The sequence below is a fragment of the Alligator sinensis genome, unplaced genomic scaffold (assembly GCF_000455745.1).
Source record: "Alligator sinensis unplaced genomic scaffold, ASM45574v1 scaffold31_1, whole genome shotgun sequence".
Classification (NCBI taxonomy): domain Eukaryota; kingdom Metazoa; phylum Chordata; order Crocodylia; family Alligatoridae; genus Alligator; species Alligator sinensis.
In genome coordinates, this window is record NW_005841884.1 from 698,479 (window position 1) to 723,621 (window position 25,143).

The window sequence follows — 25,143 nt, forward strand, 5'->3', positions numbered from 1 at the left end:
TGCTGAACAGAATTGAAATGCTGGAGAGGGAGGTTTCCATGCTACGGGACCAATGCAACTCCAATTGCTGCCAAGAAAATGCAGCCACAGGTAGTAACTGACGCTGTTAGCTCTTGCTGGGGACTAAGGGCTCAAGAAAACAAGGAGTATGCACTAGAATTGGAGATGTTGCTTAGATTATTAATGGAAGAAATCCTGTATTTGCTTATGGTGCTTTCACAGTGTATATACTAAAAGCTATAATAGTAATCTGCAGCCTCAACAGTGACCCAAATTTGTTAGGCAAAACCCAGATTACAGGTCCTCACATGCAGATAGTCCATCAGGAATGAATGTACTGTACCACAAGCCCCTACACATCTAAAGAACCCAAAGGCAGCCTGTATGACCCAGAAGGTGAATGGGGAGGGGAAAGGCCAGGGCATGCAGATGCAGTATATTTTACCAGCCCCTCCCTACCTTCCCTCCTCCCCTCTGCTACCAAAGTCCCTGTGAAGCTCTGGGTGGATTTTAAAGCTCCCCTGCCCTCATAAAACCCATAAAGGAGTGTGATAGCAGCACCTTCTTGCAGTAGAAAAAGAGACCGTCTCCATGTCCTCTTGTTCTGGGTCATCCAAACCAGGTAAATTATATCAAAGGTCACAGTTACATTTGAGGGTAAAGATCTTCTCAACAGATGAAAAAAGCCAGTCCTTGAGCCAAATTCAGCTAGAAAGAAGCAGGTAACACATCTACTGACAGCTCACAAATTCAGATGCAAATGGTGCTGGGTGTTCTTTATGTGCCAGGTACAAGTTGTGCAGAAAACAGGTGTCTGTGGTGAAGTGCTTCAACTTGGTATTCAATGGATGTACAGCATGAATGTAATTTATATGCCAGGGAAAAAGAAGGCTTTTCCTAAAACTCTTCAGTACACTCAGCAGTGAACTGGAGGAGGTGAGAAGAAAGCTGAATTCTGTTGCTCTTTATACCCTGACCTTCCCCTTCGCTACTCCACCAGTGAGCCTAAAACCTTCCATCAGTGTACTGCTCCACACTGACTTTGACCCTCACCTTCTGTCCTTTTGCTGCTTCCATCCCAGGCTTCCACACCTCTTCTATTGACTATACCTGACCTAGAGAAACAACCTTCTTGTGCAGCAAGTAGAAAATCTACAGACCAGATTTGATTTTAAGGCATAGGATTGGTGTCTGAGCTTCAAGTAACTCAACAGCATCGTGATGCAGAGAAATACCTGGGTCATAATTCTACCCATGCTTTCTCCTTGTTCTTGGAGAGGCAGCAATGTTTTGCTACTATCCTTTGTCAGCAGTAAGGAAACACACTTCCCTGCACAAGTTCATGTGCTCCACCAAGATGTGGGGAGGAGGGAGCCAAGCCTCTGCACCTTTCCTGCCCTAGTGAGGGAGAAAGTGGTTCTAAACCCTACATCCTGGACCCAAGACCTATGTCCTTGGAAATTTTCAAAAGCACATTAAATAGATACTTGGCTGTGATGGTGTAGTCAGGGATGATCTTGCCTTGAGCAGGAGGCTGGACAGGTGACCTTGTAAGGTCCCTTCCAGCCCCAGTTTTCTATGCCTCGGCTAGCTCATTTCAGAGGGTGGGTGAAAAAAGCGGGAAGCATAATCCCAGTTATGGGACCATAGTCCAAGTACCAATCTAGCCATTATCTTCTGTTATAAATCCCAGAGCTTTTCCCTTATATCAGCAGAGAGGGGAGAGCTTTCTAAAGTAATAAAGGTAAACAAGAACTGAACTCTACAGTAGGATTAATCCACAGTGGGCATGTCTACAATTTAGCCCAATTTAAGGCTGGTTAAGTACACATGTCTACATGTGTGCGCTCTTAATGTGCCTTAAAAATGGTACATTAATGCTGTGTATGGACTGACTTGGGACTAACTTTAGTCCCACATCAGTCTGCACACACGGCGCTAAGATGCAAGCCTAAATTGCTTTAATGCTCATTAAACTAATGCTCATTAAATTTAGGCACACCTAAATGCACATGTAGACATGCCCAGTGACTCCAACTAAAAATGTCATCTTCTGATACCACTGGAGCTGAAGCCCCTTAACTGGTAAATCATTCACGGCCACAGCTACCATGTTAAAAACAATAGCAGGGTACCAGCAAAATAATGAACCAGCCAGTCTTATATATCCTTTGCTCCTTAACAACCCTTTAGACTGATCTGTAACTTTCCATGGGACAGGGAGAAGTGATGCATCTGCTGGTTGCTTCAGTAATCCTTAGCTGAATATAGCACCATGGGAATCAGCAATAAATGAGTTTTCTATCCTTGCCTTAGGAAGGCCAAATGGTTATGAAAATCACAGTTAAAAAAAAAGAAATCAGGAGATAACTTTGGCTGCCACGAAAGGCATAAACAAAACCTTTTATAATGAAGGCACAAAACTATCAACACAGTATTTCATCTGAATAATAATGCACAAGCTTTGTGGAGCTTTCTATAAACCTTCCATTAGGGTTACTCTTTCAAAAGACACAGTTCAGTTCATCATCTCTGTGAGGCTGTTCTTCAAAACGAAGGAAATAGTGTGTGGCTATAATGAGATGGGTTAGGAAGGGGTGGTTTATCGAATGAATTTCAATAGAGCAAGGAGCCAATGCATTGATGTTTTTCTTTACATCTGAGGGAGTTTCATAAGAGGAATGTTTTCAACACAGAGTTTCATCTTGCTCTTTGACCAACTATAACAGCCCATGTCCAGGACTCTGTAAATGCTGAAGCATGGAAAATGAAACCTCTAATGGGTCTTATGAAAACTCCTCAAAGGGAAAAATATCCAAGCCTGGAATAGTGCTTAATGCTCTTTCTGAGGTGCTGAAAACTATCAGTGGACAGGGTAGACAGGGGAAAACAGGAACTGGGATTTTATCTCTGGTATAATTTATAAGTTACACTGAACTTAACCTAGCTCTTAGTTACACAATAGAGTAAATCAGAAGCAACTCCACTGAAGTCAGAGGTCCCAGACAGATGAAAACTTACCCCAGTATCACTTTAGTTTTATATACCTAGGATCAGAAACCAACACATGCACTTAATTTGAGATAAGTCACACACAATGCCATTATTGCTGTACCTCATTACTAAGTGATTAGGAAGCTTCTAATAGGCTACTTGCCTTTGGCAAATGACTAACCCAGAATGGAGAGGGACAGACTAAACCTAAATCAATGTAATCTACACAGGTAGAGTTCTACCATTGATTGTTTTGGAGTAATTCTCCACTGGACTGGGCAGAATTACCTAAGTTAGGAGTTGCATCATTGACTTACTACTTCTTTATATTAATGTTATTCTGACTACACCAGTGTAAATGTCATCTATTCAGAGGTAGCACTGTAAGTGAGAGGAAAAGTAGCCTCATGTGTATGAAGGGGCAGCAATGCACAAACACATATATATCATACTAAGAAGGAACATATGGTATATATAACACATATGGAGCAGGTCAGCACTTGGCATAAATCAGCATAATTCCAAAGGGAACTATGACAGTTCATGCCAGTTTAGGATCTAGCCCCAAATCCTTAACATCCACACATATGGTATATATAAGTAAATGCATTAAGTAAAAATTAAAAGTAAAATATTCAGTCCTCAAATTGATGTGCTGAATAATACGGGTTAAAAGCCAGTAAACAAAATACAAGAGAGAAAATATAAAAGGCATCAGCTTAAAATGATGATAGGCCTATTGGGACACAGGTAAATGATCTTATTTAATATTCATCACTCAATGAAATCTCCAGTCCAATCTCAGCTATACCAGAGAAATCTGAAGTAATTCCAATAACTGCAATGGTGTCACTCTGAATTAATAACAGCCAAATGAGATCAACATCTGTCCCTTAGAGCAGAGGCCAGATCCCACAGACCCCCCATGTGCTAGCAACCTTTCAAACATACCCTCTCATGTTTGGCAAATTAACCAGAATTGGAAGGCAATTTTTAACACATCTCATACAGTGTATGCAATACATATTACATGTAATCCCAGTTAGGCATACTACAGTTTATAACTTCCTTATATGATTGTTGATCAGCCAGATATACTTTAGAGCTGGTCAAACCACCTTAAGTTAAGGTTGCCTACCACTTTCTATTGAGACCCTGATTCAATTGCTCATATCCTTGCAACGCTTTAACCACTTGTGTTGAAATTTTCTATCCCAGGGGTCTGCTTCAGACTAAAATTTTCTGGCAGCTCAAACAGTTCAACTCTGTCTGAGAATGCGAATAAGGGAAAATATATGTTTTGCCTGTGTTACAAGACAAAACAATGTCTTGCCTCATGCATTGAAGCACAGCATTGGCCTGTAACCAACAATATACTCCCCTCCAGAACCCAGAAGTGAATAGAGAGTCCCAAAAGTGGGTTTCACTTTTGAGGGCAAAAGTGGGTTTCCACTGGCAAAAGTAGGTTTCATCATCCTCTAGTGGCTGGCCCACACAGAAATAGCAGCCTACTATTGCTACTCTTTGCACAAAGATTCATATTTTGATGCCCAGCAAAAGGTGGGTAGCTTGTCTCTATGGCTCACTTCATCCAAATACTATTGGCCTGATGAAGTTATGTCACAACTATATCACCATCACAACTATGTCACCATTAAACATCCCACTAACCCTTCTGCTCATTAGCCCATTGTCCCTCTGCATAATGTTCTCCAAACTCCTCTGCAACATCAAACGAATGCCTCCTTGCTTTAAATTATTAGGACAAGAGATGTTTCCTCCTTTTTTCTCACAAAGGCTTTGAGCAGGTTGGAGATTCAGTTGTGAGCCAGAAGCCAGTTTTCTATAGATAAAAATGCCACAACCCCCAGGCCTCAGTCCTGCACTGAAGCTGCAATAGCAGACCTCTGCACTGGTGAAGATGCAGAGCCTTAGCATCCACTGTCTTGTAGCCCTCCAGGTATGAAAGGTGCACAGGGCTCTATCCCCAATTATGTCACAGCGTCAAAGCCCATCACCTCAGGGACAGTCAGCTACAACTAGACACAAATGCTGGTTCCCAACATTCAGCTAGAAATCCCATCCTTTCACAGCCAAAGCAGAAGAGAATGTGTCGTACCAGAACGCTTTCAGTCTGAGCCAAGGCTTGGGTCTGAATTCTCCAACCAATATACAATAATTATAAGTAAAAAAATATATGTTCAGTGCATCCTCACCTAGCTGTGAATGAATCTTTCAAGCTTATCAGAAAGCCAGTGCACAGCTTGGGGAAAGTCAGCACAACTGATACAAGCTCACGGCTGGAATTCTCCCAGGGCACAGCAGGTCACGACTGAGGTATATTGGCAAATTATGCACAGTCTAATCAGACTCTTGCACCCATAAGCATTAAAGGCCCTTTCCTGTTCACCTCTCACTAATGTTGTAGAAAGCTACAGCATTATTTGCTGTCATTACATTTTGGCTATAGTAGTTGCAGCTAGAGTAGCTACATAATTGATGTACAGTCCCTACTGATTTCTAATTGGTTGATTTTTGTCCTTCCAGGGCAGCTGGATTACATCCCTCACTGCAGCGGTCATGGGAACTTCAGTCTGGAATCTTGCAGCTGCATGTGCAATGAAGGCTGGATTGGAAAGAACTGCTCAGAGCCGCACTGCCCCATGGGCTGTTCCAGCCGGGGCGTGTGTGTGGAAGGCCAGTGCATCTGTGACAATGACTACAGCGGGGATGACTGCTCAGAGGTCCGCTGTCCAACGGACTGCAGTTCCCGAGGGCTTTGCATGGATGGGGAGTGTGTCTGTGAGGAAGGTTACGCCGGGGAAGACTGTAGCGAACTGAGATGCCCCAATGACTGCTCCGGAAAGGGGAGATGTGCCAATGGTACCTGTGTCTGCCAGGAGGGCTACGTGGGAGAAGACTGTGGTCATCTCAGGTGCCTGAATGCCTGCAGCGGACGTGGCATCTGCCAGGAGGGGATGTGCTCTTGTGAAGAAGGTTACAAAGGGCAGGATTGCTCAGCAGGTAGGAGGGACTAAAAATGTGCATGCTCATAGCCAGAACATAGACCACAGTGGGAACAGACTCAGACCCATGGTGAGGAAATGCAGGGGTAGATTCTGAGTTGCTTGGAGGCCTTTCTATACCATCAAGATGTATAAAGGACAGTAACTGCCACTCAGGACATTCTGGGGCCTTGAGATCTCCCTACCTGGGACTAGTGGCAAGGGCCCTTAACACAGGCCCTGCTCCCCACCTCTTGTGAAGAATGGGGATCAGGGGCATGTTATCCATCCATGCCTGCATGGCAGGAGCATGCCACCCTGCAGCAGTTCTCTGATACCCATGAGACACCAGGAGATATGGAGTGTAGTGTGTGAGTTAAGAATAGCCTTGCAATTGCTCTGACTTACATTTGGGGCCAGGCAGGACCCAAAATTGTAGGCAGAGCCTTAAACTACTTTTGTTAAGTTCATTTTTTGCCACAAGGGCAGAACTACAATAACAAAGACTCTGGCCCCTATGCAGTCAGGTGTAGTTCGCTGTAACTATGCTGTAGGTTATGAAGTTACTTTTACCTTTTGGGATGTATGGGGCCAAGAATACTACCCTGTTGCCATAGCAGGTCCCTAACACAGCCAAGGTTGCCCCATCCCATCCCAGGCAGCAAGATCAGGACTCCATCATCCTACCTAGCAAATAAACTCTGAATTGATTTGACAACAAGGAAGGGACGGTGATACTTGCTGTAATACTCTGCCCTGTGACTACCAAGCTGCCCCTTTTAAATCAATTAAAGGGAGACGCCCTATGACACTGATGTTTTGCAGGGAAAGGCTACTGCAAAACTCATGGCTGTTGCTATGGCAACTATAGGCCACTCCATAAGGTTAAGCGCATATGTTGCTTCTTTTTGGGGCTTTTACTATTTGCCTAGAAACAAAGTGCCCTGTCCTTTTACAGACAGTCTTGTGGGTCATTATCTAAAGTGCTTCTCCACTTGTTTATCCTGAAAAAGACCAGTTGAAAAATAGGATAAAAGCCCTGTTTGGCTTGTAAGGGCAGACACACAAGAGATAAGAAGCCTCTGTCTGCAGAGGATGAGGGGAGGGCCACTTCATCCAAACCAAACAGTAGGGCTGTGCGAAGCTTCAGTAGCTGATTCAGTTTGGAGGAGATTCAGCCCGATTCAGCAGCCAAATCTCCAAATCCAAATCAAATCAGAAGACCAATTAAACAGTCCGAATTGAATTGGGAGCCTCCAAATCAATTTGGAAAAGATTTGGTGCCAGTTCAGAGATTCAGCCATAGACTAAACAGGGAGCAGTCCTCACCATGTTGGACACAGCTGCCCACAGGACATGGAGTGGGCATGTGTCCCGGGATCTGTGTGGGTTGGGCTGGGCCGGGCTGCACTCCAGAAAGCTAGCCCCCTTCCACCTGGAGTGAGCCGCACCTGCATTGCACCCCCACACGCCCCAGCTTGGCAAGTGGCAGCAGGGCATAGCCCCCGCTCCCAGCACTGCTGTGCCCACATCCCATGCCAGCCGCCCCCCCCTCCAGCTGGGCAAATGGCAGCAGGGCATAGCCCCCGCTCCCAGCACTGCTGTGCCCCCATCCCATGCCAGCCGCCCCCCCTCCAGCTGGGCAAAGGGCAGCAGGGCATAGCACCCACTCCCAACACTGCTGCTCCCACATCCCGTACCCTCCGCCCTGGCTGGGCGTGTGGTGGCAGGGCAGAGCCCCCACTCCCAGTGCTGACACGGGCACGGCAGCTCTGGGAGTGGGGGCTATGCCCTGCTGCCGCTTGCCTGCGAGGGGTGGGGGCATGATGCAGGTGTGGCTCGCTCTGGGCAGAAGGAGGCTAGCCTCCCAGAGCACAGATCAGCCCAGCCCGCCCTGTGCAGATCCGGGGGCACACACCCAATCCCATACCCCCCAAGACTGGTGGTACACGGTGGAGCTCAGTGGCAGGAGCCCCTCTCCCTGAGTCCCATGGCCCCCCACCCCAGCTGGGCAGCCTGTCCCAGCCCCAGCCCCAATCCCTCCCTGGCTGTGGAGGGGTTGATCTGCCCCCTCATGCCCCTTCCCTCCCCGCTTCCCCAACCCCAACAGGTTTACCAGCTGGAGGCAGCTGTGTCCAGCGTGGTGAGGACAGCTGCCTGTTTAGTCTATGGCCGAATCTCTGAATCAGCGCCGAATCTTCAGATCCAATTCGGCTGAATCGAATTGGGACAGTGATTCGAATCACCAAATTGAATCGCTGTCCCTCCGAATTGGCCGGATCCAAATCCAAAGCAAATACTTTCTGTTTCACACAGGCCTAGCAAACAGATACAGTGTTTTCTTTTGTAAATTCTCCATGTCCCTGAGGAAAGGTATATGTAGGTATTGGCTAGGGGCACGTTTGTGAATTTCTGTGCGTTTGCCTGAGTGCTGTTCTCTTTCACAGCTGCCCTCTCCCCAAAATAGACAATTTAGATAGCAGAGCCATATACCCCAGCCAAGAAGGGCACGTTCGTCCCACTGAGTATCCTTGGAAGCTTGCGATTCGGGATACCCATCTGTTGACAAAAAAACTCTTGAGTTCAGGGCAATATCTTTTATTAGAACAAATAAACAGTAGCAAAAAATGTTCTTTCTTTGCAGGCTTTTGGGCCCAAACACCCTTCTTTAGGCTGAGGAGAATTCAAAGATTGTAAAAAGCCTCCCAGGTAGAAAAGAAAATTCATTTTGCACAGGGGATGGGGAGGTTGGAAGTTTATTCCCCTGGGTAATTCAGTCCTTTTGTGAGAGAGTTGCTCTCTGATATGTTAATGAGGCAAACTTCATCCCTGGAGGTATCCAGTGTCAGTAAGAGAGGTTTAAAAATACTCTTTTTTGGCTAGCAATGAAGTTTACATTTCCAAACGGCTAAAATATGATATCTTCACTGAGTTACCCAGGGGAATAAACTTCCAACCCCTCTATCCCCTGTGCAAAATGAATTTTCTTTTCTACCTGGGAGACTTTTTACAGTCTTTGAATTCTCCTCAGCCTGTAGAAGGGTGTTTGGACCCTGAAATTTGCAAAGAATTTTTTTTCTACTATTTAGTTAGTCTAGTAAAAGATATCACTTCCAACCCAAGAGTTTTGTTTGTCTTTAAATCTTAGGCTACAACATATCTGTTGACATTACACTATTTGATTCTTCTGGCCAACCAAAGGATATACCAGGGAAAGGGCTGTGGAGTTGTATAGAACCATTGCCCCTCAGCAGGCTCTGCTACCCCTCTCCTATCGTGCATCACCTCTTCACTCTTCCCTACAGCTGGGTCTGGCTGCCACATACTGCTGATCCTTCCTAAGACAACCTTCATCCCACTGCAGCTGCTAAATGCAACCTGGCTTGACAAACAGCCACTCTTTTAGTTTCCACCACGCCGCTCTGCTGCCTACCCAGCCTCTAGCATTACCTTCTCCATTCATTCCTTTCTTCCCCTTTACTCTAGCTTCTGCACAGCCTACTGTCCTGGACCCCTCCCCAGTTCCCATAGTGGAGCTGTGCTATTGCTTTCTAAAGCAGTAAGAAAACCATTTTATATTGGTACAGGGTAGGGCTGGGCTGTGAGGACAGAAAGGGGGTGGGAAAGCCTCATCCCTAGTTCCTCTATTGATGTTCTCTGTGGAACACAGTATAACAGCAGGTTGCTTGGGAGAGGTGTTAATTATTTCTTTTGTTTTTTCTTGGATACAATTTAGGACTTGTCATATACTGCTAAGTAAGGAGCCACATCTCCCTCAATCACGTAACACCTCATGATTTCTATTTTTTTTCTTAATTTCTTTGAAGGCATTTTAAAACCACACTTGAAAGAGAACTTGATCAGCTATGAACACGTCAGAAAATAGCCTGATCAAGAAGCAAGCATACCATCTTTTCACTCCCTGAGGCAAAACTAATGCAAGATCAGCTCCCCCCACCCCCCCCTTTTGGGAGCAAGAGTGGGCTCTTTGTTCTCTGATGGCTTGAGGCACCTCACACAGAAAGGCACTTCTCTGTGACAAGGGCTCCTAGGTGCTTTTGCAATATAAAAATAAAATGGCATGAGTTGGAGCCAAACAAAACCCCTGCAAATGAACATTTCCAAACATTTGGGAAATTTCACACCCAGATTTGAATCTTGTAGTCCAGGGCCGTTGCTGCTTCAGAAATGCTCTCATCATAACCCAGCATTCAGATAGCAGATCGTATCTTGCCAGAGTACTGAGACCTAGCTGAAGAAGCATAGCCTCAGCTGATTGCCTCACCTTTAATTCCATTACCCTTATTATTATTTTTCCTTATAGCATTAAGAGCCCCATGCATAGACCAGGATCTCACTGTGCTATGGACTGTACAAACACAGAACAAAAAGATGGCTCCTGCTTCAAAGAAGTTGTAATCCAAGTAGACAAGAGACCACAAATGGATGCAAACTGGGGAGCACAAGGAAACATTGAGATAATATTAGCAGGCAGCCATCTCAGGGCACCAGCAGCCTGACCATGGTCAAGTTTTTTGTGGAAAAGGAAAATCTGAAGGAAGACAATAAGGCAATGTTACAGTTTATGGGGAGCTCCTCAAAAGCAGGGGGGGTAGCATGGGGAAAAGCACAAAAAGGCTAGTTGGAAAGGGCTAGTTTGAAAATTTAACAAGTGGATGATGGAGGCTAGCCAACTTTACTGGGCACTGAAGAGCTCTCGCACTGAGTTAAGAATATGCTCCCTAAGGAAGAATTCATTTAAAAGAGCTTGGTTGGAAAAATGGATATTGGAAATAGCACTCCTTCCTCTCCTTCACATTTGGTGTTACTGAGGAGTTTGGAATAACTGTGTGTGCATTCTCTATTATTCCCTGTGACAACAGAGTATAACATCTTCGCTTGCTCACTCTCGCTCACTCTATCTCTCACACTCTCACACGTATACACTGAGTACATCTACATGTTCATTAATGTGAAGTGGTTACTACACATTAAATTTAGTATTGCATAATCAAGTACTAAATTAATGCACAGTAACCAAAGTTACTGCACTGTAGTGCTGGTGCACACCTTTTTAGTGACACTATTGTGCAGTAGCTTAATAAGACTGCACAGTCACATATTAGCACTGTTTGTGCTGTGATGTGCTATTGTGCAGTATTATAAGACTACTGCGCAGTTAGCGTCTTGTGTAGATGTGCCCACTGGGTCCTCTTTTCTGGTTACTGAAGGTGGTTCACCTTGTGCAGGACCATTAGGAGCATTTAATGTTACTGAGTATTCGAAGAACTAAGGATCCTCAAGTAAGATTGGGTCCCTATTGTGTTAGACATTGGATGAATGCAGAGTTCCTGCCCCAGATTAAATCAACAAGGCAGACAGAGAAGCTGAGGGGAAACAGAGGCTCAAAGTGGTGAGGTGACTTACTCAAGGAACTAGGATGAGAACCTGGGTCTCCTGACTCTCAATGCAGTACCCTAGCCACACTAGGGAGAGACATTTGAACTTGACACCCTACCAGGAGCAGAGGCAGATTCTCTAGACATTACACCTATTCTAAAATTGACCTAATCAGTAGCCAAAGAACAACATCGCACTCCAGGGGTTGGGTTAGAGGGTGAATAAGCTATGTGTGCTCTGATGCTCTCTGTGTGTACTGCTTTTCCCTTTAGTTGCTCCACCCGAGGACCTGAGAGTGGCTGGAATCAGTGACCGGTCCATTGACCTGGAATGGGGTGGTCCAACGGCTGTGACAGAATATGTGATCTCCTATCAGCCAGCAGTACTGAGGGGCATTCAGCTACAGCAACGACTGCCTGGAGACTGGAGCTCTATCACCATCAAGGAGCTGGAACCAGGCTTCACTTATAACATCAGTATCTATGCTGTCATCAGTGGCATCTTTAGTGTCCCTGTCACTGTGAAGGTGACTACCCGTAAGTATTGCTTCTGCTGTGATGTGGTTCCATCCCCAGATAACCAGAGAAGACTCTTTTGATTAGGAAGAAGAGGCATCTCCTAGACTCTTACTATACACAGCAGCCCTACAATTAGTCTACTTCTACTGTAAAGATGTTTGTGTATTATGCTATCACTGACCCTAATAGAAAGCTTTCCAGTCTAACACTGCTTCTGGGGTGTATTGGCTACAATATAACACTACTTGATAAAGTTTATTGAAATTTTTCCTTCAAAACCGTTTGTCAATGGAAAACTGGATTTTTGACAAAAAAGGCTCCTTTTTTTTGCCAGAATTGTTCATTTTCCACAGAAAATTTCAGCAACTTTTTGAAGAAAAACTGAGCAGCTTAAAAAGCTTCCAGGTCTTTTGAAAACCAAAGTACATTGGGTAAAAAATCTAAATGAGTTTAATAAGAAACATGGCTACCTTGCCTCCTGGGAGTAGTGGCTTGGGTGCCTCAGGTGCCATTCACCTCTGTGGCAGGGTCCCCCAACCAGACTGCATTTCCCATGAAGCACCATGGCCAGAGGTTCTCATGGCTTGGTAAGTGTGTGTGTGCTGGGGACAGGGAGATTATAGTGCATCATGGGATTTTGATGGGAGACCCTGGCTGATAGAGGAGTATGGGAATACAAAGGACTTGAATGGCAAACTCCCGTTAGACACAACTGTAGCACTCCGTGAGTAGAATTTTCAGCTTATGGCCAAAAATGTTCAGCTTTTGATTTTTCATCAAGGATTGACATTTTCTAGTGGGGTAGAGGAAGGTGGACATTTTCTAACCAGCTCTGTTGCTTGTAAATTAATGCTGCCTTGCTAGAAGCACATCTCTGAAATAAACTTAGCCACATATAGGACTTTTCCTGAATTAGCTTTGTCCACCTATGAGACTGTTATTGGCATAATGTTGTAGTCTGAATGTTTCTCTAAAACCTTTCCTGGTACAGAATCAGATCCAAAACCCAGTAAATTTAGTGCAAGTCCTTCCATTGGCTTCAGCAGATTTTGGAAGTTTATAAAGCTGTCACATGGGGCCCAAAACTTCAGGACTTCCAGGATCTACAGTTGTAGGGACACCCACACCATGAAGACTGCTTTGAAGGTGGGGGCTTAAGAGTTTCCAGCCCCAAGACAGCGGCTGGAAAGGAGGCTGGATAGGAGGTTGCCTATCCAACTTCCTTGACTCCAGCTGCCCCATGAGTCTAGAAACCATGCAGCCTTGAGGTCCTTAGCAGCCCCATAGCAAAGAGGTCCTGGGGCTGCAGACTCTGCCTTACTAAAATTCACATGACACTACTTCTGTTTCACTGCTGCTGACCTTTGAGTAAGAGCAACACAGGGCTGCCAATGACTCCAATGCAGGAGCTTTCCTGAACAGCTCCAACTGGCAGAGACAAGTCTGTGTCCTTTATTTCAGTAATATCTAAGCACCTTATAGACTTCAGTGTGTTTATCCTCAGAACATCCCTGGTAGTTAAAGAAGTGAGCTCTATTATCTCCATTTACCTATGTATAAATAGGAACTGAGCCACAGGTACACAAAGGCCGAGATACTCGAAGGTGCTGAAGTCAACAGGCATTTGGTATCTATGTACCTTTACAGAAATGAGCCTTAGGGCACCGGTTCTCAACCAGCATACCATGGCGCCCTGGGTAGGAATTCTCTGGAAAGAAACATCTTTTCCAGAGCATGCTCTTTTAGGCAGTGGCCCTTTAAGCTGTTGCACTGAGAGGGTCTTTCCAGCCCTTGAGAAGGTAGCTGGACTCTCACAGAGCACATGAGTGATGCCCATGCTCTAGACAAAGTACCATGAAACTGTTAGTCAGTGTCTCTGACTGTGATGATAGCTCTTTAAAAGCACTAAAGCTCCCCCCGTTAATTATCACCAGGGAGGACTTTAGGAAAGGATGGAGCTGCCTGCTGGGCAAGCTGCTTTGTCTGACACTGGCTAGGAATTATTTGCAGTGTACTCCTCCTCTTATCCTTGACACATGGAACAGTTTGGGGGTTTAAGATAAATATCATGTCATTTTTTCTCTGCAGAACATGGCACTAGAAAGAATGCCTCATTTTAATAACCAGCTGCTCACCACCCAGCTGTGGAAGTGAGAAAGGTGGGCAGCTGGATAGACTCATTTTGATTTTCCCAATGGAAACATTGAAATTTTAGGGGAAAAATTAAACTTTCCCTGTAGAATATCCTGATTTTGCAAAAACTCCTGATCCTCTCTCCTTAACTCTTGCCACCACTTGGAAGTGACAGATAGCTTTACTCAGCCTGTTCCCCAGTGTTGTAAAAGAAAACTGAACTGAAAAAGAGATGAGGAATCTTTTGCCCATCACGATGGAGAACTGTGCTTCCCTGAAGCAAGAACAGAGCCACAGTTTGTGGCTCATATAGCTATCATCTACATTGCTGTGTTCTAGATCTCTCTGTTCCACGGGGATTGAAGTTCAAGACTATCACAGAGACCACTGTGGAGGTGCAGTGGGAGTCCTTTGCATTCCCTTTTGATGGCTGGGAGATCAGCTTCATTCCCAAGGTAACAGCAGCATCAGCTACCACTTTATCTTCCTCGCCACTGTCACTGTGTTATCAGTTTTGTGGACAATCACAATAGATCCTATTAAAAGGAGTAGTCACATACAGAATAGGTCACAGCACAGAGCTGGGTAAACAAAGTCAGGAAACACCATCTGAATAATGTCCCAAGGCTGCTCTGTGCCTACCAAACCCCCCACCCCAAACTAAAAGTACTAAAACTTTATTTTGAAATTTTTCCAACTATTTTAGTTGGTCTAATAAACAATATTGGATTTACCCAAAGAACCTTGTCTGCCTATGTCCTTAGACCAGCATGGCTACAACCAACACCCCCAAAAACTTTAGGTTGCAGTTTTGAAATTTCTGTTATAACTTAGGATAAAGAATATCAGCTCTGCACTGAACTGTGTTTCTCCAGGGATCCTTTTTATTGGGGTATACCAGTACATTGGTTTACAAGGAATGCTATGAAAGATATCAACATATAACCATAAAAGTAATCTTACCCTCTAGCTCCTCTTCCCTCTTACTCTGTCCTCTTGCTCCCTTCCCTCTCTCTCTTTCTCTGTCTCCTTTCCCTTACCACTCTCTCTCTCTCTTCCCCTCTCCCATCCACCTTCCCATTTCCATTTCACTTTCTTCCACCTTATGAACCCAAATTTGGCCAAACTTTTCAGAACAGTTCATAAATAATTCACCTGTCCTAAAGGATGACTTAAGAAAGGCGACATTTAATCACCACATCACACAAACCATTAAATAAATATACATAGGTGTCTAAACTTAGGCACCTAAATCTAATAAAATGTCTGATTTTCTGAAGTACTAAGCGACGGTCCTTAGCTAAATCACATATGAAAATAATTCCCTTGGCAGAATCTTCACTACAGTTATGAACAAATGAAATTTGTGCCTGCAGAAATGAAAGTTTAAGACTGAAAATGTTACTCTGACTATCAGCTATCTTTTATACACACCAATATTTAAAATATTCATCAACTGTTTAATATTTATATGTTATCTGTACCAAACTTTACATAAATAGCTTACCCTGTTTACAGCACCGCTCTACAAAAGTACCCTATGCTTTACGATAAAATTAATGTCAATCAAGAGCCAAATTATATAGTCTTTACTTCTTTTTTTTTTTACATTAAAATTCAGTGTAATGAAGAACTGCAAAGCTTGGCCCTAAAGTTTTAAACTATAGAATAGTGGTAGTCTAAGTAGAAACAGTTCAAAAGTAAGATAAAAAATTATTTAAACAATTTTGTTTTCCAGGTTTAGCTTCTGACAGAGCTGGAGGAATGCCATTGTAATTGCACACACAAAATTCTCTTATGAATGGAAATTCATATGTTGTATTGATAAGCCCAGAGGTAATTTTCTTTCAAAGTCAGGATAAACCACTAAAAATAAGACATTCTAATGGAAGCACTACCAAAGCCTTACATGAGCTAGCAAAAACTAGCACATCTTTAAAATGGTTTATAAATAGTTATGCATTAAGCTTTACAACACCCTGTGAGACAGATTAATGTTGTTCTATCCATTAAGAAATCAAGTCATACAAGAGAGCTTCTGTCTCAGCTTAGTTCTTTGTTAGGACACCCACTCTCCCCAGATTCATTGCACAGACCTATTCCTGATCCTGTCCCATGTCTCAGGAAATCAGTCCCTCATTTTTCTGATGACTGGCAGCGTGGTGTGACATGGTGTGACAGGCTGCACTCACACTCAGTGACACTTGACAGTCACATTTCACTGAGACCCCATTGGGTGCTGGCACCAGTGTAATGATGCCACAGTGTTGTATGGCCTCTAAGACTCAGAATTCACCTCACACAATACAAACAAACCAGTGGCTCCTATTTTCCTATTAGACCTTTGATCTCATGAAACCTGTGCTGTCTGAATGGCACAGACTAGTGCAGAACAGTAAGTAATGCCTTAGAATAGAACAGGGCAGGCGCAGCAGGGAAAGGATTCAGGCCTCTGAATTTTGTTAGCAGTGGCATGTCTACACATGTATTTACATGCGGCTAAACTTAATACGTCTTTGTTTAAGGTGCATTAAGGCAATTAAGGTGCACATCTACATATGGACGCGTTAATGCTCATTAAGGCACATTACATTTAGGCATGGATAGCTAAGTTGCATTAGTGCACGTGCAGATATGCTAATGCACATTAATGCAGTGTATATCCATTGATATGCACCACGTTAATACACATTAGTGCATCTACACATGCACTAATGCGACCTAGCTATTTGCACCTAAATTTGATACCTACTTTATGCATGTAGCCATATGCCCTTAATGTGCCTTAAAAATGGCAATTTTAGGCTAAGCCCACTTAAAAGAGGCATGTGTAGACACACCCAGTGTCACTTTATGTGATAAAGTATTTAAAAGTATGGTCTTTATCTCTCTCAACTGCAGTCAAGCCTTTACAGCATCTTAGACAATGGCAGCCTAAGTGTAGCAGTTGTGACCTTAAATGAACTAACATTTCAGGTCAAATTTGTTTCAGATTTAAATTTTGTGAAGATAAACACTTAAAACTCTTTTACCAATGGAAACATTTCCAAGATTGGAGGGGTGGGCACAGGAGGAAGGAGAATCCAGAAGAGACTATTCCCCCTAAGCAGTACAGCAATGTATTGTCTTCATAAGACCTTAAAAGTTAAAATTGACTAGAAGCAAACTATAATACAGTGGTTTTCAACCTGTGGTCCATGGGCCCAACTACGATCAATCAAAAGTATGCAGATACCCATACTTACAATTCAAAAGGATCCACACCTCCATTCAAAATTTCCAAAGGGGTCCACACCTCCATTTGAAAATTTTAGGGGTTTGCAAATTTAAAAAGGTTAAAAACCACTGCTATGACAAAATTTAAACTAACCACTACATTTTCATTTTCCCATCTGAAGGAAATAGACACACTAAATAACAGAATAAAGAGTATAAAGATAATATATGCTGCAAGATCACGTTAACATTAAAACTGGGGTGTATATAGTTATAAAGTTCTGATATCATTGCTTTCTGAACAGTCTACCTTTCTGTAGACTCCTGTATATAAGGCGGTATCCATTTTGTTCTCACAAGGCGGGCAACCTCTTGCAGAGCTATACATGCTGAGCCTTTGCAAGGAGACTGTATTTCTATTCTTCCTTGTTGGTGCTCCATAATATAAAATATAACTCATTTTGGACTGCAAATATATGGTTGCTTTGCATATGGAAAACCACTGTAATTTGTAGCAGTGAGAATGGTTCTACAAAACAATAAAGAGTAGAGAAAATGATGGAGCAACAAAGGGGTTAAAAAAAAAAGAAAAGAAAATTAGAAACTATGAAATGGCATTTGTGGATCAAGTGGAAGATTTCCAATTTAATGAGAAACAAAAATTTGAATTGAAATCTATGTTCAAAGATTTGCTTACTGTATTATTAGTGAAGACAGTGGCAAGAAAAGATCTATTGTCCAAACACTGATAGGAAAGGTGACATTTGCAGTTGCTTAAAGAGGTACATTTTCCAGAGGAAAACCGTAGAGTACAATGACTTAATAGAAACACTTGAAAAGCACCCTGCACCAAAAACAAAGGCCTCCTAGTTTTACAGCTAGATATAAACCACAAAAAACAGCTATCACCCAAGGATCACCAGCAAAGAAACAGAGATCCATCCTGGGCCCCTGCTTTCATTGCATGACCTCCTGTGGAATCAGGCAATCAGCTATACACGCAAGCACACGTGTACATGCATTAAAAATGAAGACTGAATAAAATGCCTCCTGCCTATAAAGTCAACAGTCTGAAAGCAACAACCCAAGGGTGAGGGAGATATATCTGATTAGTTTTGAGCCATTCTTGCTGGAAGAAATCACCTTTCTTTAGACATGGCTGATATTGTGGCCTGATTGAGAAGCCCTCGTTCATAGGGATGAGCAATTCCTCATGCAAGAAATTCATTGAAAACAATAGAATTAATCGGGTAGTATTTTAGCTGAGTGAATAAAGGCCATTTATGAAATAGCCTAGGTGTCCAGGGATTATGGCCCTAGAGTGTTGCATCATCCCTAGTGTCTGACCCTATGTATCAGGGCCCTGGTAGTCTCCTGTCTAACCCCATCATCTCCTCTAACTGTTGATTCCTTTGAATGTATTGCCCATTTCAGATGATTATTCTTAATCTCCCCAGAACAATGAAGGCGGCGTGATTGCACAGCTTCCTAGCAGTGTCACCACCTTCAACCAGACAGGACTGAAACCAGGGGAAGAGTACACCGTCAATGTCGTAGCCCTCAAGGAACAAGCCAGGAGCCCCCCTACTTCTGACAGCGTCTCAACCTGTGAGTGACTCTGCCCTTTACCCCACAGTCACAGTCTGTCTTTCCAGAACTCCGAGCAGTCATCAAGCACTGGGAGGCAAAGCACAACAAAACTGTTCAGCCCCAGATCACCAGCTTAAATCGAATCCAGTTAGACAGTTGCCAAAGGCCCTTATAGCTTGATAGTTTGGTGGTCATGTGAAACCCATCATCAGTTATGATACAAAATTCCTGGGGAATACATACCTGTATCACAGAGAACCAACATCCCACTTGGGATGAATTGGCTCCATCACTGCCAATCCTAGTTTGGGGCCCAAAGAATGAAAAGGCCATGGATGCTGAACCTTCTTCCGGAGTTAGAGGTGGTCACGCTAGAGCATGACAGAGGCACACAGTGTGGTTAGGATATACTTCCCTTGCAAGGGGATTAGTAGTCCCAGGGGCAGAAACAGGACTCCAGATCTTAGGATTTTTCTTCTTGAACCTTTCACCAACAATACAGTCACACAAAGAGACAACTCCTCAGTAGCTCCCTTTGGCTCAAAACTGAAAAGTTCTTAAGCCTTTGAAGAGACACATTTGGGTTGACCTAGAGCCCTGAGTGTAGGTTTTGATCCATGTTATCCAAACACATTTGTCCTCACCATTGAAGGTAATTTGCAACACTGGATTTCCATTTGCTCACAAACTCAGAGGGACAAATTCAGCCCTGGTATAACTCCACTGATTTGCACATGGCATGGAATTGGTCTGTGATATTTATGCAAGCAAAGTAATAATTCGAGATATCAGAGCCAAACCCTCCTACCTGTGAAGGAATTTCAGATCCAAATGCAAATTCTATAACCCAGGCCTATCACTGATAATACTTGACTAACTTGTGTACTTGTAGTGTCCAAAACACATTAATAATGGAAGAACTTCTTGCAAACTGAACTGTGATTTGGCTTAAACAAGTACCTTAAATTCTGGCAGCTGATTTGAATCCTGCCAGGATGCAAAAGCAGTTGAGAAACATGACAACAACAGCCTCTCTTGCAGTGTTTTGTCACTATCAGACCTGCTCTGATGCCAGCAGAGAGGAAGCAGAGGAAAGGTTAAGTGAGCTCAAACAGAGATCAAGTGGAGTTCTGAGTGAAGGCTGAGCTCAGCTATTATTCTATCCAGTTAAAGTCCGCTTCTTCAATAATCTCCCCTTGGACATATTTCTGAGGTGAAAGGCTTAGTATTCCCAGCTCTCAAGAACTGCTCAAACAATGGCAATGTCCACACAAGGGACAGAGGAATAAGGTCCAGGTTCCCAAAGGTGCTCCTGAGTGCCCTCAACTCCCATCCAGGGGCTGAGGTCAGGCTGTGGGTAGCAAAGTCAGGAACAAAACCCGAATTCCCTCATCACCATTTTTTTGTGATAACTTCAAGCCCGTTGCTGCCCACATAAATTTGATTACCTTCTATGAGTGTACAGACTGAGGGCAAAGAAACCCTTTCTTTACTCAGGAAAATACAACACTTGGCAAAGTACATGCTTACGAAGTGTAGCATGTTCTGCCCTCACTCTGAATTTTTGCAAGCCAGCCAGATGTCTCCCTCCATCCAGGCAATCTGCAAACAGAAACGGGCACTTAAAAAAGCTCTTGGAAGGTCATAAAGAGGCAATGTTCGAGAGAAGTTGTTAATTGGGGGTTTAGTGTTGTCAGGGACTGCCAGGCTCCTAGGAGCCTTTATCTTAAAAGCTCAATATAATAAAGCGGTCTTTGCAGTGCGAGTGGGAAGGTCTTCCGAACTTTACAGAATCGTTCATCTTGTTCTAGCTTTTAGTCTGCTTGATCTCAGCACACACAAACACAAATTCTTCCCTACTGTTTTGCTGCTATGTTTAGCAGCTACTTGCATGTGGTGGCTTAACAGAGCCATCTATTGGCCATGCCCCAACGTTTCCTTTCCCCAGGATAAGAAAGCTGCTTCAGACTCGATAATTTCAGTTTGTGGGGGATTGTTTAAACAAGGTTGGTAGAAATCACAGCTTGTCAGTCCAGAAGGAATCCTTGTGATCATCTAGCCTAGTGGGGGCCACCCTTTTTGGCAGGCCTGCCATAAATTAAGCCTGCACCCTCCCCAAGTGCCACTCTGATTCCTTTCCTCTGCTTTCTGCTTCCTGCCCTGACCTGTCATGTGCCACATGGAGAAGCTGCCCGTGCCACTTATGACATACATGCTGCAGACTGGTCACCCCTGATCTAGTGTAACCTGCATTCAGCAAGTCACTGAATATCGTTCTGACACCTGCATCTACTCAGCACCTTGTGGTTCCTTATAATTACAAGCTGCCAAAAGATGGGTTCAGGCTTTTAAATTTTGGCTCCCACCGTTCCCATGTCCAAGGGTTAGATCTAGAGGTTTGGCTTGGCCTATTCTGCCTTGAGGGACTGGCCATAAAGTGTGACACTAAATTCTTCTGAAGTCCAAGGGTGTTAGAATATAGAGGCTTGGGTCAAGTCCATTTTCTTTGCAAGCCTTGCTGTTCACTTAAGGTTCACTGGGGTTTGCACCCCTCAGCTTGGCTTTGAATTTCCAGTTGAAATACACCCAAAATCTCTGCTCCACACTTAGCAGAGCCATCCAGGATTGGTCTGGCTTGAGGCAATAGAAGAACTTTGCAGGAATTCTACTCTAAGCCACGCAGTAGTCTAGGCTCAAAAACCTTGGGTGACCCTGGCTAATATAGCCAAAACCAGGGAACTTTGCCAGTATGGTTTAAAACGTTCTCTACTGAAATTTTACACAGTTCTTGTTGCAAGGAATTCAGCACATTCTGGATAGCCTGCTGACTGGGCTATATTAATACTGGCATGCAAAACCTTCACACAGAGACTGGGATTCTCAGAGGACTATAGGGACATTAAGGGGTCAAACAGCATTGAATTTCACTGGGATATATAAGCACGTAACTCCCTTTAGCATTTTGAAAAGCCAAGTGAAATGGTGCAAAAGCAGCATTTTGTTCAGTTACAACAGTAGTTTTCATGTTCAAAAAACTCTCAGGGGCTTTTTTTAAAACTACTAATAACTCTTTCTACCTGAGCAGAAAGCCATGCAAGGTGGGGTTTTTTGGTGGTTTTTTGTTTGTTTGTTTGTTTTGGGTTTTTTGTGGGAGGGGGAGGCTGCTTTATATTTATGTCCTTTGATTTATATACCTGGCTGAATCAGAAAAGAATCTGTACAACTCCATGCTTGGGAGGGTGAGGAAGGAACAGTATTATACAGCCATCCTCATTAAACTCAATGAAACATCCCTTCAACCATGTAGCACAGAGAAAAGAAATAGAATAATGTAATAAGGCCAGTGCACACCAAGCACAATAGAGTTTGGATTGAAATGTGATTTGTATTGTTGCTGTTCCTCATATCCCTCCTTTTTCTCCAGTTTTCAATGTTTGGAGCTCAGTTCTGCAATGCACTACCCCTGGTATAGTCATTTACGTAAGTGCCAAAGAAAGAAAAGAAAGAGAGCCCAAACCATTCTGATCTGGTAACATTCCATGCTCACTTTGCACTGGTATAAGTGACTGGACAAGGCATGGGGCATACGGGGGTAGGGGGGTGAAATCTGGTCATTGGTCTCTGATGCCAGAACCTAGGAACAGGGTCACTCAACTGCCCCATCCCTCCACTCTACTAACATCTCCCTTGCTCCCACAAATATCCCTGATTTCTGCACTCACTCAAAAATACCCAAGTCTTTCATACATCCTCTCTTCCTCCATTCCTCCTTGATCTTCCATCCAGAGACAAAGCTATAAATTTTGGTACCCTGAGAAAAACGTCAATGCAAGGAGAGGGGAGGGTGAGTATTCCTTTGTCAAATCTGGAGCAACCCTCAACCCCAACAGCCATAGGAACCAAGATGGAGAAGCTCTGCACCACCCAGATGTAGGAGATGGATGCTAGAACAAAGTAGGAGCAGCTCTGAACTAACCACCTGATCCTAGAACCTGAGCTGGATCAGCCCCATGCTGCCTGGCCACAGGAGGGTCTTACCTGCCTCAGTCACTCCATCTCACCTTGGACATCTGCACATTTAGTGCCTATTACTTGATGACATTTATGACACATAGAAAATGCATTTTAAATATATCTTTTTTTTATATGCACTGAGTGAATCTTGACTTACAATGTCAACTTCTTTATTACTAGTTGGTTAATATAATTTATGCTATCACTAGTCAAAGAAAACCCACACAATAAAAAGCTGGATAATAGGCCTTAGATCCCCAGATAGAAAATAAGTCTCAGAATTGGCTGCTTAGCAGACATTGAATGTTAATGTTGCTATGGTACATGAGCAATAACCAAGTGTTTGGCTCTTGTCTACCATTACAATGCTTAGGGCTATGAAAAGGTTATACTCCAAATGGCATTGACCCAGAATTTGAACCAAAACTTCTCAGAAAAGTACTGCTTTCTTAAAAATATTTTCATGCCTATGCAGTCCACAATTCTGAGTTCCTTCTAAGGGAAAAAGCAAAAGGGTCAAAATGGTCAGGTGGGACTCAAACATCAACAGAGAGCAGTGGAGATCCCAAGAGGCAAATAATTTTTTATACAATTTTCAGACTAGCTATTCCAGGCTCAAGAGACTTTGTAAAGGGCAGGTAGGGCAGCTGGAGTATTGTAACTGATGGCTAGTTTCTTGACAACGCAAGCTGTTTTCTCATCTCCTTTCCATGTTTAAAATATACTAGAAATCCACAGGTTATAAGAAACTGGCTAACTGGTAGGTCTCCAAATGCACCTGTAAACAAAGAATCATCATTAAAACCAATGTGTTTCTAGTGAAGTTCCTAAAAATCAGTTCTTCAACCTTAATCAGTGACCTATAAGAAAATATAAATTCACCGCTTTCAAAAAAATGTACAAGTGCCACAAAAACTGGGGAAGTAGCAAATAATACAGAGGAAGCAGCACTGATATATATCAATCTGAATTGCTTTGTAAACTAAACACAAGCAAACAGTATGTGTTTTTAAGTGACCAAATTTAAGGAAAGAGAATGTAGACTACAGTTACAGCACAGTGGATTTTATCCTAGGGAGCAGTGGCAGAAAAACACTTGTGAAGGTTCACAGAAGATACTCAGCTAGACATGAGTTGCAGTACAACTCTAGGGTCAACTCTAGAACAAATGCAATCTTTGGAAGTATAAATATAAGACTGTTGAGGAGGAGATATAAGTTATTTCCTCAGTATTTTGCACTGGTGTATAACTGCGGAAAAGAATGTGATAATAAGAACTAATTCAGGAATGTTATAAAGGGGAACAGATTATAGAGGAACACAAACTATGTGATCTCAATGGCCTCTTCTAGCCTTTCAACTGATTTATTTCTCAAGCGGGTGTTACTTTAGTAGCATTAATGGTGTATTACTCTTCCTAGAGTATAGACATTTTGGTCCAAACTGCAAAATTATTTTTGGCTGCTGGCATTTTCTGAAGGCTCAGTTAAAAATTTCTTAAAGCCACCCAGTTCTCAGAAAGTGCTAGGCACCCACTCTTTGAAAAATTAAACCACTTGAAGGGGCCTGAAATTGAGCACCCAGAAACTGAAGCACCTAAAATCATCAGTAATTTTTGATAATGTGTGTTTTATGTTCTTTTGTCATGGATAAAAATCCAACCCAAAGGCATTTTATTTAGGCAGCACATTAGCCTAATGAATGACTAGGTTATGCCTCTTTCTTTAAAGAGCTGTAATGATTCATGTTCTCCTCTTGGTTTAGTCCCACTATACATGTACTTTGGCTTATGGGTGGACAGTTCCCATAAGAATCCTATGCTTTGTGTATCTATCTGGACCAAACTCAAGAATTTGTTCAGATCCACCCACCATTTAACTTAGAAATACAGGACTGGAGGGGAGCTTCTGAGTGCAGTCCCCATAATGCTTCTTGTAACATCTTATTACTTGGCAGCCAGGAGCAACTCATCTAAACAGTCTTGGATCACAACTCTTGTTTGTTCTTTTCCCACTTTGTTTGCCCAGTTATTGAGTTGAAACATGCAATTGGCTCCTTCAAAGACAAGAGGTATCAAATCTACCCACTCTTGTTCCAGGGCTGGATCCCCTGTAATTGATGTTTTGCCTTGATGTTTAATTCCCCTAACAAACATGTTTGTTTGGTGTTCAGTAATTGATGGGCCAACCCAGATCATGGTGCGAGACGTCTCAGACACGGTGGCCTTTGTGGAGTGGACCCCACCACGAGCCAAAGTAGACTACATCCTGCTG

General features: G+C 43.3%; 1 protein-coding gene across 1 annotated transcript in view; it reads left to right on the forward strand.

The window, feature by feature from the left end:
* TNR (tenascin R) overlaps nt 1-25,143 on the forward strand; it is a 73,669-nt gene that overhangs the window by 494 nt on the left and 48,032 nt on the right. Inside the window, 6 exon segments of the mRNA XM_006017704.1 lie at nt 1-90; nt 5,542-6,018; nt 11,672-11,935; nt 14,390-14,505; nt 18,724-18,874; nt 25,043-25,143. Of these exon segments, the coding sequence (XP_006017766.1) occupies nt 1-90; nt 5,542-6,018; nt 11,672-11,935; nt 14,390-14,505; nt 18,724-18,874; nt 25,043-25,143 (1,199 nt within the window).